This window comes from Sceloporus undulatus, chromosome 10, assembly GCF_019175285.1.
Source record: "Sceloporus undulatus isolate JIND9_A2432 ecotype Alabama chromosome 10, SceUnd_v1.1, whole genome shotgun sequence".
Lineage (NCBI taxonomy): Eukaryota > Metazoa > Chordata > Lepidosauria > Squamata > Phrynosomatidae > Sceloporus > Sceloporus undulatus.
Genome location: NC_056531.1, coordinates 14,652,652 through 14,671,672, shown reverse-complemented (window position 1 = coordinate 14,671,672; position 19,021 = coordinate 14,652,652). Strand labels below are relative to the sequence as shown.

Below are 19,021 nucleotides of genomic sequence, written 5' to 3'. Positions count from 1 at the left end.
GCATTTATTTATATGCCGCCCAATCACCGGGAATCCGGGCGGCTTACAACAGAGGGGATAATAGACGGTTCCCTGCCCTCAGGCTTACAATCTAAAAGACACGACACAAAAGGAGAAGGGAATGGTGAGGCATGACTGGCTTACCAAATACTTGTATGAAAAGCTACTGTGTAAATCTACAGTGCTATATAAATAAAGCATAATAATAATAATAATAATAATAAATAGATTGTTTACCAAGCTAAGGGACTAAGTCATAAAAAAGACAAGAAAAGAGCCAGGATGTGTTAAGTCAACAAGGTGGAGGACTGCTTTTTCATGACTAGTGAGGCTTGACGGGTACTGATCCATGGCCTGGACTATTTTAAGCCAAATAATAATAATAATAATAATAATAATAATAATAATAATAATAATTTATATCCCACCCTTCTCCCAAGGCTGGGACTCAGGGCGGCTTAAATGAAAAAAACACCATACAGTAGGTGTGAGGAGAAATGGAGAGAAACACCCACAGACTCACCAATCCGAGCCATATGCTCTGCTTTCTTCACTTCTTGCTCTGCTCGAGTCTTGAACCGATTGGAACTATACTTGTACATCCTGTTGGGGAAAAGAGAGGAAAAAAACTGTAACATAAAATTAGCAATCTCAACACGAATAAAAAGAGCTACAGACCTAAAAGCTTTCTAAGTCCACAAGGCTAGGCTGTCAGAAGTACACTAATGGTCAAATACTAGTTATTATACTTATCATAGCAGTAAGAACTAAACACAAATATTTTTTGTAAAAAAAACCCCAGAACATTCCTGGGAAGCTGAATTCTATTTCTGGAATTATATTCAGGGACTACTACATCTTGATCAAAAACTGCAGCATGCATACAGCCCAAGTTGCAAAGATTTCTCCACTGTGGCGCATACCTAGGCTTATACAAGCAGCAGGAAAGGCGCTTGGTTTGTACTTTGTGTCCATGGATGAAGATTCTCATTCGGGGATCAATGTAGAGCACAGCGGCATATGCGCGGAAGGAACGGCGCTCTGGTTTCCTGAAAGAGAATGCAGCCCAAACGTAAGAGAAAAGGTAACAAAAAATCCATGCCAATCTTTAGGAAGTCAGTTCTAAAACTAAAACTATTTGTAAATTTAATGTCTTTGACCGAGTGTCTCAGTTCTAGTTTCTCTTAGCTAAAGTCCAAAACTCCTGTGCTAAAAAGCACATGTACATACATGCAAAAATTTTTTAAAGGCAGCTTAAGAGTTTTGCCAGTTGTGTCAAACCTACGTTCCTTCTGGTGGTGTTTCTGCCATTTGGATATCTCGGGGATCGGAGATCACGTCCAGCTCAGGTTCACCATTATCCATCAGTTTGAGGTTGAAGATAATCACCAAGGTGCCTAAGCCGACATAAAAATGATCAATGTATGGTAGTTGTTCGTTTATTTAATAAATACCCTGCCTTTCTCCCAAGGTGACTTGCAGTGTAAATTAAAACAATGCCCATTACAAACGTTAAAACAATTACATTAAACAAATAATCAACAAAACTCTCCTCTTAAGAAGAACACTCATTTAAAACGGTGTAAAAGCATTTAAAACAATGCAGATAAAAGTACATCACCGCCCACCAGCATGTCTGGAAACAGTGAGATTTTCAGCAGTATTAACTCTCACATATGTTTGTTTTGTCTTTGGCAAAAAAGCAACCAGCATTAGCATACCAGCACAGAACCTGACATATAGAAAACTGCCATATTGTTGTTGGTGCACAGAGGTAAGTACTTATTAAAAAAAAATCACACAACAGATATGGTCTCACCTTTATCGCCAGAAATCTTATTAAACTGCTCCATCACTTCCTGCTCTGATTTGAAGGGTGAGTACTTGTAAATCAGTTCAGTCTCAATGGCAAATTTCTCCGCGTTGTCCGTTAAGGGCTCCCTTGTATAGGAATGCCAGGTGGGCAGTGGAACAATTACCTACAATTTAGGGAGATTTTTCCAAAAAAGACTGTTAGACAGCTTTATCAAATTCAGTTAGTCCTTGTCTTGCTAAGGCTGAATCTTCCAAAGATTCCAATCAGGGACCTGCTACTTCCTAAACTGTGTGTTCATGTTAAATCAACACCAACTCAAATAGTAATTCAGCACTGAATGGTTTATAGCAACTCTTAGCTCACCTGTCATAAAACCAGAGTTTTGCAGCATAGTCTGGAATTTCTACTAATGCACACATCTTTGAGAGGCCTTGTTTGGACCCAATAGGCCTCACCACTCCCCCCACATGAACTGACTGGACATTCAACTGATGAACAACTGTCTTCTATGATTCTGTGATTAAGTAAGCTGTTTCAGGAAAGTGGTCCACCATTATTGATCTCATGCATGTACTCTCTAGCCAGCTTTTAAGGAAGCACAGATCTATCGATCCAGTCAGTTCATAGTTATTTGTATACTGCAAAACTCAGTAACACTTCTAAAACAGTACCAAATATTGGGAGTAAATAACTTTAAGGGACACAAGAAGATGGCTACAGCTAAAAGATGCTTCTATATGCACTGCTTGATTCTCAAAATCACAAAATGTTCACAAACCTCATCAATGCCTTCTTCTTCATGAAATGTGCGGGACAAGAAAAGGCAAGTCATAGTGTTATCCTTCTTTGTGAAGAGGATAAAATCCTTGCCAATCCGCATGGAACCCCTGTGGACACATAACAGTGTTATGTTATATACAGTCAGTAATTGTTCAAAAGCAAAAGAACTTTACACTGCCAATGACAGATTCCCAATAGGATGGGTTTTCTTTGTGGATTGTGTGTATATATATATATATATATATATATATATATATATATATATATATACACATATATATACACACACACACACACACACACACACAATGCTATAACCTTCCAAACCTTGAATATAAAAATCAACCTTTTCCTGATATCTTAGTAAGCCACACACTTTCTGCTAATGGCCATAAGGATAACATTCTTGCCATAAACCGTAATTCAATAAATGTGATGATGACATGGGCCTCTCTGTCTTCTCTATGGCCGCATCTTGGAGGAGGAGATATGTGCTCCGAGGCTGGAAGCTAGGAGAGGCCAAAGAAGAGGGCTTTGTACTGATATTGGAGAAATTTGTATGAAAAATGAAGGAGCCTCATATGGGAATCCCTGATCAGGATATGTAGGCCAAACAAAACAAAACAAAACGGCTTCTGCTTGAATAGTAGTTTGCATCTGTTGAGGAAATGCCAAGGAGAGATCTTGATGCTGTGGAGAACCAGGGCTTATGTGCAGCAGGAAAGTGACAATGAAGCTGAGGCCCAGAGCTACAGTACTGCTCTCCTGCTCCTGGCCCTAACCAGCTATGGTACAGCTGTGGCACACCAATGCAGGACTCCTCCAAGGCAAAGTTCCCACTCCCAAAGAAGCCCAAACTAACTAAAAGATGATGGGTTAATAATGAATTAAGGAACAGGAAACAAAAAGCAGAAATATCTTACTTCCAGGACCAGGATTTTTCATTCCGTCATCACAACTTTATTCCTATGTAACTTAACTGAATGTGTGTTTCCCATCTAATCCATGAGACTGAAAATTATTTCCTAATTTAGGCTGTTCCAGTGTTCTCAGTTGGTATTAGCCTAAGAGAGTCCCAAATGGAGTGACCCATGATTCAGTATATTCTCATTTCTAACCTTGTCCTTGGAAAAAAATGTTCTTGAAATGGAACTTCACTAGAAACAACTAGAACACTGGATGTTGTTACAAATTTGCTTTTTCAATTACATAATATTTAGACCTTGCTATGATTACACACATTGTTAAAAGACCCTTATTTAATACATATTAGCATTGTTATCATTGCGTTGCAAACAGGTTTTTATTTTTGTCCTTTGCACTCTCTGCATTTACAATAAATCTAAGATAAACACACAAAAGATATACACACAGTTATAAGCAAGCAAGCAAAGAGCGAATGGAAAGATCTGTAATGCATTTAAAAAGTCACTCTTGTATTTCTTAACTTCTCCCACCACTTTAGACAAACCATAAAGTTTCAGGGAGCTGGGGTCCATATACCTACGATTTCAAGCCATTCCCATATTGTCCAATCTGAGTTGATTCTGGTGACCGTTTAGCAGATTTTCCAAACTGAATCACGCTTGCAGCATCATCTGAAAGCAAACAGGAAAATAATTACTCACGGTGTGTGTATTGCTAGGTTTCTTCACAGTATGTCTATGTGTTATTTAGATCCTGCTTCTTTCCCTGCCTTGAGATTCAATGCATCTTACAAAAAACAAAACGCAGAGAGACAGACTTCTTCCAGTGGTTTCATATATATTGCCAATAATCTGGGGGAATCCAGCCTGCAGGACAATGGCCAAGAGATCAACCAGGAGTCTCCCAGCACCACCTCTGGGTTCACCCCTACAGGAAGAAATGGAGCCACTGTAAAACAGTAACTCAAAAGCCCAATAAGATATTGTGGTCAATGGCACCGAAAGGTATTAACAGGTTCAGAAGTACCAACAAAGACCTTGCCTCATTCTGTTCTAATAAGCCCAGAAATGCAAGAGTCTAGCACACATGTGGTGGCTCTTCTCCAAGAATCCTACCCACCTTCTTGGTCTGTTCTAATTAAAAGTAGCAATTCCCCCTGGATAAACAGGGGCAAACCTCGATCTCTTGGGTCTCTATTAACTACAGTGTTCAAATCAGAATAGATATGAACAATTTCATTTGTAAAGTCTTGGACAAACTATTCACAGTGAGCTATCAAATTGTCTGGATTCTCTTCCTGCTCAATACATAAAAAACCCCAAACGGCTCTGCTGGGCATCACTACAGATGCAACGGTAGCAGAATAGGGCTTTTTTTGCTGCCGGCACTGCTATGGACTTGGGTTTCAGACAGGCTCTAGCCCATATTCAGGCTTACTCCTAGTTTTCCAACACTGCTCAAGCCACTCATTCACACATTTCATTGCCATCAGCGTTCTGGAAAATGAAGGGGCTGGTTTGGCTCCAGGTTGTCGGGGGATATACGGGACCAAGTGTGTCCAACAGCCTGACCATTTCACCATTCCTCAGATCAACCAGGACGCTGATAGACTTGCCTACTCTACTTTCAGGTTTTTCAAATTTTCAGGTTTCAAATGTCATAGTTTTCTTCTTTTTCTAGATTTCACTTACTTGGGTCCATTCCTGCTCCATCATCCAAAAAACACAGCATGAACCCACCTCGCAGGTCTTCTCGACGCTCTACAAAGAGAGAAGAATTTTCAGTGCCACAGGTCTACCAATTTTGGTGGGTCTTGGCAGTCACTTCCCCAAAGCTTAAAAGAGAGGCTTAGATAGTATGAATAAGAGCTTTAAGTTAAAATAGGCTAGTGTTCTTGGACCCAACATTCTGCTTTTGGCCCTGCTCACCAATGGAATAATGACTCTGAAAACCTTTCTGAAACTGAATACAGTCGCCCCTCCGTTTCTGCAAAAATGGAAATCTGCCAATATTCAAGCCCCATTGGGTTGAATGGCAGCCCCCCCCTGCAGAAACTCATGGGCAATACATATCAAACCTGTAACCAATGTTCATCATTCCAGTATTTTTGCCTATTGTTTAATGACATAAAAATGGTAGCCCTTTTAGATGAACCAAGAATATCCTCCTGTCAAATAAGCAAACTATTTCTTAGAATTATGGCATGCTTGTCATATTTCTTCAGAAAAATCACAAAATAACATTTTTCTAATAAGGCTCTGTTTCTGAGAGAGTTGGCATATAAACACATTCATTACATTTGATGGTTTTCCTCCCTTTCCCCAACTATATTTCTTCCAAAGACAATAAAATACACATAGACAAAAAAATCAGCTTACCAGTAAATATGTCTATTCTTGTGGCATCAGCATCTCTGCAAAACAGCAGACAATAAAATCAATTTTCAAAATGTTGGGGGGAAATGAAGCAATGAAAGGAGTGATACATTTTCAGTGGGAACTGAGAGTACAGATAGAAATATCTGGTGGGTTAGATATCTGCACTTCAAGAATGCTTTTTAAATGTACTTCTGCTCTTTTTGAAGTACCATTGTAGAACAAGGCCATAAGAGTGGCAAATGTACAATACTGTACATAAAAGCAATATTATATCACCAGGATCCAACACATGAGAAAATATTTAATAACTGCAGTTACATTTCTTGTCACTTTTATATGTTTCTTGTCTTAAAGGCAGTACATTTCCTCAAGCACTGATGCATTAACTGTTCTCTGCAAGACATGACACTCTTGCACGCTAAATGCATGCTATTTTAGGGAGCTGAAAGTCATGTTGTGGCAAGTCCTGTATCATATGCTTTGTTAGATAGCAGGCCTCATTTTGAAGACCAAGGATCAGCACCTTTAAGGGAAGTACTGGGACATGTCCTTTACTATGTTTTACTGTTATGTCCAGGGCAGTAGGTCTACAGTGACTGCCAACAACTTTCCAGGGTTTCAAATAGCAGTATTTCCAAAGCCTCACCTCAAGATGCTAGCAACTGAACCTAGAACATTGGGCATAGAGAAGGAATGCTCTAACACTGAGCTACAGCCCCTTCCTCAAGATAAGGAAAAAAACTTTGTTTGCAGAAGAAATGGGAACTGCTCATTACAAAGCCAGATTTCTTTCAGACCATCTTCTACTGTAACTTCCACTTAATGTATTGCAATGTTCATGTTTTATTGCAAGATTTAATTGTCTTTAATTATGACATCTTTTCAACTAGGTGGCATCAACATTAGTTTAAACTCAAGAGATCCAGATGAAGGGCTGGACAGAATATTCCTTTCTAGTCTACCAGCACTCCTTTATCCATCACCACGTAAGAATACCGTGGCCACATTCCTGTTGGTTGCACTTTTCCCAGGGTCAGGCAGTGGTGGCTAGCTGTTTTCTCTTATGTCTGCTTTCCTTCCTTCACAGCCTTTGTGCCTCAGGTCTTTTTACTTCTGTCACCACTGTCTATAGCAGTATAGTCTGTCAACACTTGTCTCCTCAGATTATTTAGAAGCTATCCAGGTAAGGTAGGGAGGCAAGCTAAAATGCACGACTACTTTTTGAACAGTATTGTCTCCCTTATTTTTGTTGTTTTCTTGCATTCTTCTTTTAGTGTTTTCCTCATCATCTGTTCCTTTGGGATTTTTCTTTCATTTTGACATAATCCTATAATGGCCCTTTCATGTTACTTGATAATTAAGGTTGGAGAAAGCAAAGCAGTCAGATTCAGTCACCTCAGTTTAACAAAACGTCTCTCAACATGCTTGCCCCATTTTGGTAATCCAGCCAAATTAAAAGAAGGACCTCTTGCCCTCTTGACTACATACCTGGCATTATCTACAAGCTCCGCAAGAGCACCAAAGAGGAATTCGTGTGTGGTTCTGTAATGTCAAACAGAATCAAAGAAGTTGCTTTGAATAAGAGAGTCACATATGTCTTGTTAATTGCTCCAATGTTATGTATTTCAAATATAACCATCAAGAACAGCTGTTTACAATAGTGTGTTAGTACAACCAAGGTAGGAAAAGTTAATTATTGCCCATCAGAGTCAAAGAAAACAAAGTAACCCACTTACCACCCCAGAAACAAAACTGGACTATAGGAAATTCTTTACATGTTCAAGGCATCATAATCCCTACTAACACTAAGAGAATCAGTAAGAACAGATGCGTCAGTTAAATAAGAACTATCTTCCGTCAAAGAATACAAACTTTGAAAGTTATTAATCAGAATGTCACCACTTGTGGTGCACAAATCCTTGATCAGATACTACTGGTAAGCGTTATTAACTAGAGTATAATAAATATCAGACATTCGATAACAGTTCTTAACGTCTAACCCAAGCAGCTTCAAATATTTCTCTTTGTGCAAACAGCTCTTTCTATTTTTAGTTTTCAGAAAATGGGTATTCTGTACCCAAATAATGTTTTTTTGGTGCACTTAATGTCCAATTATCTTCTTCAAAGTATTAACAATGAGCACATTGGCTACTGCTGCTAATCCAGGAAAAACCCCTCTATGAGATTCCATTTGGATCTCTCAGTATGGTATATGAATGAATATCCATTCAGTGCTGGGAGGATCAGACTGAGTCACTGTATTTCACAACCCTTGTTGTATCTTTGCAGCTCCCATTTCAAATACACATGAGAATCTGTCTGCTCTAATCACTGCTCTAAGTTTCTCCTTCCACTCAGACATCAGCATGAACTTCTTTGTAGTCCTCTATGTTGTTTGTTCCTTAAAGGAGACTAGCAGTTCAAAAACAGTCAAATTTGAAGATACAACCAGGTCACCGAAGTGGATATTTACCTGCAATTTCATCATTAGATCAATTCTTTGTTTTACACTCTTATTTCTTTGCCAGCATAACAAACACTATTCATCTCGCTGGATCCTGGGATATTTAAACCACAATATTGGCTCTAATTCTAAGAATTATAAATGGGACTAAAAACACACTTCCAATTGCTCTCCCTCAACTGAGGCCTTCTGATATTGAAGTCAAAATGACTAGTAGCCATTGTCAGTCTTGTCCTCCATGATTTTCTCTAACCCTCTTTTAAAACAATCCAAGTTAGCAGCTATCATGACATCTTGCAGTAGCAAATTCCAGTTTATCTATCCACGGTATACAGAAGAACTTTCTTTCCTCTCCAAAATCTTCCATCAGTCAGCTTCACTGGGTGACGCTATCGGTTTCCAGCATGACTAGAAGAGGAATTCCTTTCTGTCTCCCTTCTTCATACTATGAACTATTTCAAACGTACTCATTATGTGTCACTTCGCATGCTTTTCTGAACTAAAATGCCTAAAACATTGTAACCTTTCTTTTGCAGGAAGGTGCTTCAGCTCCTTAATAGTTTTGGACGCTCTTTTCTGCATTTTTTCCAGTTATTTCAAATCTGACTTATGGCGACTCCATGCCAGGGTTTTCTCAGCAAGATTTATTCAGATATTTGCCATTGCCTTCTTCTAAGGCTAAGTGTGATTCGCACAGGGTCTGTTCATGAACTGTTCATGAAGGCAGCTATACCATCAATTTGCATTAAAGTCTTTATGGTGTAAGCATTTTATTTTTGATTCCCTTCCTAATGATACAGTGTGAATTTTCTTCTTTTTCACACTGCAACTCAGGGGAGATTCCTAGCCAGTGCCATTATTCTATCATACATATGAAATGCTCCCTGAATCTAAGGCCTGTTACAGACTACCAAAATAAAGCTGCTTCGGGTATCTTTGGAGGTATGCTGTTTAAATGATGCATGCATCCTAAGAATCCGGAAGCTGCACCAAAGCTGCACTCCAGTGCTTAGGAATGGAGTGTGGCTTTGGCGCGACCTCCGGACTCTTAGGACCCGTGCATCATTTAAATAGCATACCTCCAAAGAGACCCAAAGCAGCTTTATTTTGGCAGTCTGTAACAGGCCTAAGTGACGCAACTTCTGTTATACATTGCTGAACACTATGAGAAAGAAGAGAATATCAGGTCCAGCAACTTTATAGCCTTCCAGGCATCAAGAAAATGTTCCATAGCAACCCAAACAGGTGAACCAGAACTCACTAGCCACTCTTTGATTCCAAACATCGAAGATGTTTTAAAATAAAAATAACCAAAGATGATGATTTAATACAATATTGTGCAGTGTCCTAGATGTCCACTTCTGGTTTTCAAAAAAGTTTGGGTTTTGAAAAAAATTGAACAGTGAAGGGCAGATGGTTTTTTTTGGGATGTTAAACAGTGCATCCATACCTGCCTGGATGCTTCCAAGAGAGAAAACTCTCTTTTCATGGTTAGAAATGGCATTGGGAGATTACACAGGTCACAAAAACCATCTTTGCATATGTGGGGTGCATGGGGCCACAGGGCCATACTTATTTAATGCATTTATTTAAATTATATATTCACTTTGACCATGCGTATTGTAGATCAAGGCTGTTTTATGGCCTAGGAAGTCCTGTATTTTCCAAATCCAAGAAAATTTGGCCAAGTGGCTAAGTTACTCTATGACACAGGATAACTTACAGCAAGCACGGATCAAAACAATCTATTTCCCATAGAATCACAGAACTGCAAGGGGCCCCACAGGCCACCAGGTCCAACCCTCTGCTCACGTCAGGAAATCCAACTAGAGCATCTAAAGTAGGTAGCTGTCCAGAATCACAGAGTTGGAAGGAACCCTATGGGTCATGAGATCGAACTCCCTGCTCAATGCAGGAGCTCCAACTAGAACAGAGGAGACCCCACTAGCCCTCTGGGGAATGGGTTCCATTGCTAGTCATTCTCGCTGTCAAAAAGTTCCTTCATTACAAGGGCTTGATATGTTCATTCTGTAAGACTTATTCTCCTGTTACTCAAAACCAATCGAGATAGTTCTACAAGCTTGCGCCCTCCGCTCTGTGACAGCCCCTGAAGTATTTAAAGAGTGCAACTATACTATCCACCTTCATTCAATAGCCTCCTTCTTCTTACAACAGTGTTCCAGCAAACCAGAGTGCAAATATTATACTAACAAGAAATAGGAAGCCTTACACAATAGGAACTATCTGTCTGTCCTAACCAAAAGCAGTTTTGTTCAGTTTTTCCCAAGCACACTTTGCATTACCAGCTGTGTGCTCCAACAGCAGATGTCTCATGGTTCGGCTGTGAGCCAATGATTTCAAGCTGTACTTTAAGCTCACATTAGTAAGTACCCCATGTGTCCACTGCTACATTAGAAAAGGCTGAAGCACAAGTGACATGTGCATCTTTTCTATATAAGATGAATGGTTCTGAAGGTGTTTACTCTGCCTTACACAACATTCTCATGCTTTTATTGACATTTGTAATGCCAATGCCACTTCCATAGTGTCCAGAGACTGGAAAGATGACAAACTATTCTACGCAAAAAGAGACTGACACATCACTAAATTTTGTGATACTATTGTCTATAATGAAAGTTCCTTCCTTCCTTGACCGCTGGACTCAGAAGCCATTGCTTTTGAAGCAGTTGATCCTGAACTACAGAAGTAATATTTCAATACTAACAGGCCCATGAATACCAGGCACAGGAGACTAGATTTCAGAGGAAGGAACTGGTAAAACCACCTGAGTATTACTTGCCTATCGAAGCAAAAGCAAACCTCATAAAATACAACCAGAGTTTCAGTGCTAAAGACTACACCGCACCCTGGCAGGGCAAGTCCTATGGATCTGTGAGATACAACTATTGACGCCATAGGAAAAGCATCTCTCAGCTATGAATCCATTGTGCTACTCAGGGCTCAAGCACCTCCTTTCTTCTTGGATGTCCCCTAATCTGCATGCGAGGGGACCTTAGAATCTGGGGAGAGATCCAACAGGCGATTTTACTCTCCAATGCTAGTGGAAACAGGCTGTTGTTCCCCTCTGCTGCTTCGGAGGGCTTCCCAGTTTTTCTGCTCAGGTTTTTAAGGCGCACGGGTCCTGCTTCAGTGAAGCAGTGAGCTCCTGGAGAAGAGCACAGTGCTGGAGCATGGTCCTGTTGAAGGCTCCCACCCTGGATGGGGCTCTCCAGTTGCCCTGCAGAAGCAAGGGCACCTGGGAGGCAGGTCTCCTCCTTCCGAGGCAGGGAGCAGACTTACCTGCCTCCCTCCTCTTCCTCGACAGACCCTGCCCTGCCTGCCCTTTCTCTCGGCCCCTGGCGCCATCCCCAGAGGAGCAGCACCAGGGCCTGGCTTCCTGCCCTCCCTTCTTGGGAACCTAGGGCCCTGCTGACTCCTTTTCTGCGCTCCAGCGTAGGGTCGCCTTCCTCGGCCTCTCCTACTGCCGCCCGAGGCCCGGGGGAACGGCGGGATTCCTGGCAGCACTCCCTCCCGAGGGGCCCCCATGCTGCGAGGTGCCAAGTCCCGCGACGCTTGCCTCCGGGCCCGCGAGGCGCCTTCATTGCCCGGGGCGGGCGGGCCTTTGGCTGGGCCTTGTGCGGCTGGCTTGGTTGTTTTTGTCCTGGATTAGGAGCCGTGGCCAAGGCGGCCGAAAGAGCGCCTGCGCGAAGAGAGCAGCCTGGGCCGGCCGTTGCCCGCGAGGCCCGGCGGCGGGGGTTGCTTGCCTGGCTGCCTGGGGGCTACTCACGAGTTGGTGTGGAGGTACTCGAAGGTCAGCTGGGCGCGCTGGAGGCAGCTGTAGTTGCTGAAGGCCATTCCGTCGACAGCAGCGCCTGCCCCCAGGCCCCTCCCCCTCTCCGCCGGCCCTTCCGCTTCCGCCGAAGCCCCCGCCCTTCCGGTGAGATCAGCCAGGCAGCAGGCGCGCAGGCGCAGACCAAGGCTAGTCGCTCTCGGGCTCCCTCAGCAACGAGGCTGCCAGGCCCTCGCTGGGGGCAGAGGCACGCGCCCCCCACCCACCCGCCCGCCTGCCTCCCAAGCCTTGGCTCCCCAGGGCTGCGCGGCGGGCCCCTTTCCTCCTCCTTCAGGGCCTCCCAGGCGGCTTCTTCCGGCCCGGCTCCTTCCCCGTCCCTGGCTCTGCTTCCGCCCCTCTCTCCCGGCGCCTGGAGCTGAGGAGACTGCGACACTGCCAGACCCTTCGTTAGGCGCCCGCGCGGCTTCTGCCTTTCCTGGCTGGCGGAGGGCGCCGAGTGAAAGGGGCGGGGCCACAGCGTCACGGCCGCCCTCCCATTGGCCCAGCGGAGCCACGTGACCAGACAAACATGGCTCCCGGACGGAGCGAGACGGGGCCCTCGGCCTCTGGGCGGCCTGTAGGCCTTGGAGGGAGCCAAGCAGCCCTTCTTCCCGCCCCGAGGCCGGCGCGGCCCTTCACTCCGGGCGGGGAGGGGGTCGGGGGCGCGGGGCGTGCGGGTTGGAGTCCCCCTAGCCTCCGCCCCCGGCATCTCGGTTGCCGCCCGAGGAGGGCCAAGGCCGAGGGGGAGTGCGCGGCCTTCTCTCCCCCGCCCCTCCCCCGTTCCCCTCAGGCAGAGTTTGGGCGGGAGCCCCCCGACCCCCGCCCTCCCCGCCTTGCCCTCCCTTCGCCGCCATTTCCTCAAGCGCTCCGTCGCGTCTAGCTGAGGCGCCCCGGGCGAGAGGCTCAACGCCTCAGGCTGCCTGTGGGGACCCCCATCCCCCGCCCCCTGGAGGCCCTTCCCGGCCTCCCTCGGCTTTCTTGAGCGATGCTGGTGCTCTATCTGAGGAAGACGGTGTCCTAAGATGGCGGGAGGGGGCCTTGCTTTAAGCAGGGGGAGTGGGAGGCCTTCCCTCTCGGGCGCCTCTATTGGCAGCTGCCCTCCGCTGGGCCTGCCCACTTTGGGCCCCCTTCCATTTGCTGAGGAGGTTCTGGTGGTGCCAGCTTCGTGGAAAGGAGCTCCTTCCCTGCGCTTCTTTAGCGCCACCCGCAGGAGGCCTCCCTCTCTCTCTCTCTCTCCTAGTCTTTGCTTGGCAGAAGGCCACTGCCTCCAGGGCCAGCGGGGGGGGGGGCTGGGGCAGGCGTGCCCCTTTGGCTTGGCCTCCTTGCCCCTACTGGCTGCCTCCAGCCTCCCCTGGCCTGCCTACTTTTCCTTCCCTCCCCCCTTTTGCCATTCTTGCACAGCCACCATGTCATTTTCTTCATATGCGCCGTTGCCTTCTGTGAAGACAGCGGCTTCATAAAAGTGGGAGAGGGTTTGACTTGCCAGCCCTGACTCCTGGCAGCCTCCATCCCTCTCCTCTCCGGCCCAGTTTCTTTTTGACCCCTCCTCTCTCCCCCCAAGTTTTCCCCACACTGCCACCTTTTTTCTTCACAGGTGCTGCTGCAATGCCAGTGGACGACAACTTCATAAAATGACTGCAGGGTGCTCCTTTGAAAAATGGGGGTGGAATTCTTGCTTGTCAGCCCCATCTGCTGGTCACTTCTGTCCCCCCCCCCCCCCCTGCCCTCCTTCTCTTTCACACCTTCCTTTCTTCTCTATTCCTTGCCATCATTTTTTGAGAGGCAGAAAATAGCTTCATCAAATGGTGGCAAGGTACCCTTTTCATAAAACGTGGGGATGGCATTCTTATTATGTGCCAACTCAGTTGACCGATACATTTCCTGTCTTCGCTGTGTCTTTCCCTCCAAATCCCAGGTTTGGCTCCCTCTACCACTGTTTTCTTCAGAGGTACTTTCCACTATTTGAAGAAGACAGTTTCATAAAAGAGCAGCAGGGTGTGCTTTTTAAAAAGCAGACAACTGTGGCAGAGGCAAGTGGAACTACTGGGGAATGGGACAGGGAAAGAAAGCACGAGAGAACACTAGGTTTGGTAGAACGTACAAGAGGAAGGGAGGCTAGCAGAAGACAGAACTCATGAGAAAGAAACCCACTCCTGTCTGCAGACAGCACCCACATCCTGAGGCTGCTCATAGCTGGGGCTAACACAAAACTGTCCCATCCCCCAGTAGTTCCACTTGCCTCTGTGATAGGTATCTGCAGAGATGATGGCCGGTCCAAAGAAACCAGCTTAAGTTAACAGCAGGGGACTTTTAAAACCCCCAATAGGACTGATGTTGTTTCTTGTCGTTTCCACCTACTTGCAGGCTATCTTCCACCTACTTAGGAGATCACAGAATGTATTTCTTCGCCGAATACTGTTTTGCGTAAAAGGTTGCGATGTTGGCATATTTTCTCATTGCGCGTTTTAAAAGAAAAATTAAGGAACGCCATATTTCCAAGTGCATGTAGCATCTGCATACACTGTACAACTTATCCCATTCCGCAGCATTCTCGTATTTGAAGAAATAACACGTTGGTAATATTCGTATTGTATTTTAATGAGATTGAAATATTGCAATTCTGGTTGCCTCACCCTTCATCTGAAGAAACAAGTTTTAGAGCATTAAGAAAGGTACTGACTATTTAAATCTTTATAAGGGAATAGCGAATAGGAACTATTGTGTCAATGGGCATTCAAGTTGTATGGTGAGCCTATGAATTTCATAAGCTTCTCTTAGACAAAGAATAGTCAGAGGTGCTTTGGCCAAGTAGTAGTCTTCATTTCTTTGCAGTGGGAAGGCCTAATTTTACAGGTGTCTGTTAAAACACTAAATTATTTAGTATGGCCTAGTACGGGGTTTGTATTTTTTCAAAGTGGAAAGTGGGAGGCTTGTGGGAGTATAGACTGATCCAAGTGTAAGCTTTTCAGTTATTATTACTGTACAGTGGTGCCTCGGGTTACGAAATTAATTCGTTCCGCGGCCGCTTTCGTAACCCGAAAAGCCTTCGTAAGCCGAATTGCCATAGGCGCTAATGGGGAAAAGCCGCGTTTCGTGCGAAAAAGCCGAAAAAAGCACCAAAAATTTTCTTCGTATCCCGAAAAAACATTCGTAACCCGGAACAATGATTTCCTATGGGATTTTTTCGTATCCCGAAAATTTCGTAACCTGGGTATTTCGTATCCCGAGGTACCACTGTATATCCTGTCTATCTCCCAATACAGGGACTCGAGGCGGCAATAGTGCAGAGACTATTGATTTCATTAAAGACAAAGTATGTCAACTAGCAGTGCTGTTTGTAATCTGTTATGCACTGCTCTGCTTTTTCTACCATGCATTCTCTTACTTTTATAATATGTATACATCATGCAATTTTCAAATTAGTTTATTTCTTAATTGGCGAAATGGTAGTTTTCCAATTGCTTTTGCATTTTTGGGATGTTGATAATATCATGGCATGTCTTCTTTTCAGTATTCATAAATCATTGTTTCCAAATATTTCAGACTTACTAGCCTCTACACTGTATATGTTTATTGAATATTGCCTGCTTGCCATGAGATCTGGATCATCATCACTGCGTCACTTGTGCAAACTCAAAAGGATCACACAGTTTTGGAAACCTACTGTAACTCCATTCAACAATGTAAGTGCTTAGACAAGATGTTGGCTTCTTGGAGAAGAGGAGACAGAGCTGATGCCTGCTCATTTCTGAGACACTTGAGGAGCCTTCACTTTAGTCACTGGCAGAAGAAGGTTGCTGTTTAGTTATTGTTAGTCTTATGCTTCAATTTCCTCTAGTGAAACAAGGCAATTTTGATCCATAGAAATGGGTCAGTTTCCTTATCAGCAAGTACATATCAAATATTTCCAAAGGAGGACAGCAAGAAGAGATGTAGACTTTGAGGTAGGGATCTTGTGGCAAGTTTTATTCAAGTGGTTTATTTAAAACTTTAGGTATTTTAACAGTATATAGTGTACTTTACAACTGGATGGAGACTAAAACTTTTCCAGGAAATGTGTGTAGGATCAACACCCAGTCTGGAAAAGTGAAAAATATTCATTCTATAACTGTTTGAAAGATGGAAAAACTTAAAATGTCATATATTTGGAAACTTTTACAATGCAATTTGATCAAAATTAGTACTGATACTGTCTGATAATCAGTTGAAAAAAGCCTACATAGAAGAATGAAAGGGTAAAACAATGTTAAACTGTTTTTTTTAACCCAGCTGTATTATACTGATGGTACAGGATTTTGGAGGGTGTTGCTTTCCAGTTAAGTAAGAACGGTATTCTTCCACTGTTGGTGTCCTTCAACTGTCCAGCATATTCTGTCTCAGACTCTTTCCATGTATGTTCCTTCCCTGTTCTTCTACTTTGTGAAAAGATACTTATGTGTTAACTAGAGAAAAATGGTGGTTGGGACCTTTTTTTCCAAGTGGGAGTGGTATTCTTCCTTGTGAGACCTGCCATTGACTTTGTCCCTCCTCTGTCCTGCCCATCTTTGTTTTACTCCTCCCTCATGTGTTCCCTCCCTGCTGCCATTTTGTGAAAATGCTTGTGCCTTAACTGTAGGAAACATAACATGACAGCAGTGTGCTTTTTTTTTAATGCAATTGGTCTTCTTCCTTGCACTTGCTTCTTCCAGTCCTGACCATTTCCCTCCCCTCCTCCTGTCTGCTCACTCTCCTGTGGTTATCTCCTGTCAGCATTTTCTGTAGTGGCTCCTTATCTGAAGAAAACAACTATATATTTTGATTGCATTGTTCTTTTTCAAAAAAGGTCAGAGAGCCTCATGAACTATCTCTAGAGGCAGGCTTACTTATCCCTACCTGCTTTGAAGGAGATGCTGGAGTGTATTTGTTTACTAAATGTTACATTCTGCATAAAAACTCAACATGTTGAAATGTTTCCTTGTTAAGCCTTTGAAATAACATCATTGAACAAGCATTGTAGCATTTATCAACCCTGTGACAATCATTCACCCCACACCTAGTTCTCCTCTGATTTGGAAGAAGAATATTGTGGTAACATTCTTAACTTGTCTGAATTGGATTGTGCTACTGCGGTTTTTCACTCTCCCAGGCACCTTCTCTTCATTTTAGGCAGGAAATTCTACAGCTCAAAGAAAAGGTACAGACCATTTAATTCTTTTTAGGGAAGAGGAATTAGGAGCTACTCGTAACCGTCATCTCCTTGGAGCAGAAATGGCTAATTTGGCACACGTCTTTCAAAACAATAAATGATGCACTGTGTGCCAGTGGCAGAAAGTGGGAGACTTGTGCTAATGTAGCCTCATTGGAGGGTAAGCCTTTCACATGATATTGTGGAGACTAGCCTTTTCCTTGATGATGAGGTCCATTAATCAGTAGTGACATTCCTATTCTGTTATGTGTTAGAGGACCACAGTTGTCTTTTGGGCATTTTACATCACACATCTTTATGAATGCTTTTGTCTCTTGGGTTGTGAAATTGCAGCTGGATAGGTCTTGCATTTCTGGCATGATGGCACCTGTAGAGCATGGGTTGCAGTGGTAAAAATATAGACCAGCACTGTATGAGAAAAGATTGTGGCTTATGCACTCTGGAGAAATGAATGAACTCTCCTCTCCATATCTGCCTTATTTTCTTTATCCAAGACATTACTAACAAACATTCCAGCCCCACTCCCTTGTACAAAGCACACATATTTGGAACCCCAGTTCTTTAACATAAGATCTTTAGCATCAACACTGGATCCTGCAAACATACCACTTCCTACAGATTCTAAAATGTAGCATACTTTTAAGATTGCTTTGTTTTTTTTTCAGTGGTGAAATTGCAATGATTCAGTATGGTCCTGTATTACTGGAACAACAGTAGTTTCCATGCTTGGTTTGCGGTTTTAAAAGCTGAGACCAGCAAGAATACGGCTCCCAGAGCACTCAAGAGAGCTGGCTGAGCTCTCCTCTCCCTACTTTTGCTTTTTAGTCTTGTGAAAACACAATTTGTAAAGTTGATTTCACACTTTTCACAGCCTTTGTAGAGATCATATCTGATAAGCTATTGAAAAGGAGCCTGAACTGAAGAATAGTGAGTGAAAGAAATACTAACCTTTGTTTTTCTGAGCCAGTTGCATTACAGAGATGACCCAGGGTTTGAGAACATAGCCCTTGGGTTGTTTGCGTGAGGCATGGTGCAAGCGGTACGAGCATTGAGTGTTCTCCACACACACCTCTGAACGGAAGGGAAGGGGTGTGGTTAACTTAGGATGTGGAAATGTGGTTTATCCCTCCTCCGTTTCCTGGTTCCCGCCTCTGTCATTTTTTTCAAAAGTGCTGCTACTCTGTTCATAAAATGGATGCTGTGGTATTCTTCCTCCTGAGCCCCTCTACTGGCTGTGTTTCTCTTCTCTCTAGATGACTGAATGTCTCTTGCTCCTCCTCCCTCCACACTTGCCACCATTTTGTGAAAAGGTTCTTGGGAGTTTTGTGCAGGAAACTGCCCCATAAAATGGCAGCCGGGTGCTGCTTCCCCCCCGGTGGGAGTGGTCTTCCCCCTGAGCCCCTCCTGCCCCTCCTCTGTCTTACTTATTCTTTCATATACAGTGGTACCTCGGGATACGAAATACCCAGGTTACGAAATTTTCGGGATATGAAAAAATCCCATAGGAAATCATTGTTCCGGGTTACGAATGTTTTTTCGGGATACGAAGAAAATTTTTGGTGCTTTTTTCGGCTTTTTCGCACGAAACGCGGCTTTTCCCCATTAGCGCCTATGGCAATTCGGCTTACGAAGGCTTTTCGGG

General features: G+C 43.7%; 1 protein-coding gene and 2 long non-coding RNA genes across 6 annotated transcripts in view; 1 reads left to right on the top strand and 2 right to left on the bottom strand.

Moving 5' to 3' along the window:
• MORC2 (MORC family CW-type zinc finger 2) overlaps window positions 1-12,885 on the bottom strand; it is a 31,949-nt gene extending 19,064 nt beyond the window's left edge. Inside the window, exons 1-10 of one of the 4 annotated variants that reach the window (XM_042442038.1) lie at window positions 12,153-12,885; window positions 7,390-7,443; window positions 5,902-5,936; window positions 5,215-5,283; window positions 4,104-4,194; window positions 2,595-2,703; window positions 1,820-1,979; window positions 1,286-1,397; window positions 924-1,049; window positions 524-603 (exon numbers count right to left, since the gene is read on the bottom strand). In XM_042442038.1, the coding sequence (XP_042297972.1) occupies window positions 524-603; window positions 924-1,049; window positions 1,286-1,397; window positions 1,820-1,979; window positions 2,595-2,703; window positions 4,104-4,194; window positions 5,215-5,283; window positions 5,902-5,936; window positions 7,390-7,443; window positions 12,153-12,220 (904 nt within the window). In that variant the 5' untranslated portion in view covers window positions 12,221-12,885. Of the gene's footprint in view, window positions 1-523; window positions 604-923; window positions 1,050-1,285; window positions 1,398-1,819; window positions 1,980-2,594; window positions 2,704-4,099; window positions 4,195-5,214; window positions 5,284-5,901; window positions 5,937-7,389; window positions 7,444-12,152 lie in introns of those variants that run through there. The other 3 variants (XM_042442039.1, XM_042442035.1, XM_042442036.1) reach the window with 3 other exon arrangements.
• An 89-nt stretch (window positions 12,886-12,974) lies between these two features.
• LOC121916686 lies at window positions 12,975-17,194 on the top strand. Its single transcript, XR_006100899.1, has 2 exons — window positions 12,975-14,866; window positions 15,738-17,194. It is a non-coding gene; the product is annotated as an uncharacterized LOC121916686 (long non-coding RNA).
• A 167-nt stretch (window positions 17,195-17,361) lies between these two features.
• On the bottom strand, window positions 17,362-18,647 carry LOC121916685. The gene is made up of 2 exons (XR_006100898.1): window positions 18,328-18,647; window positions 17,362-17,746 (listed from the first exon to the last, which is right to left on the bottom strand). It is a non-coding gene; the product is annotated as an uncharacterized LOC121916685 (long non-coding RNA).
• Window positions 18,648-19,021: the final 374 nt, after the last annotated feature.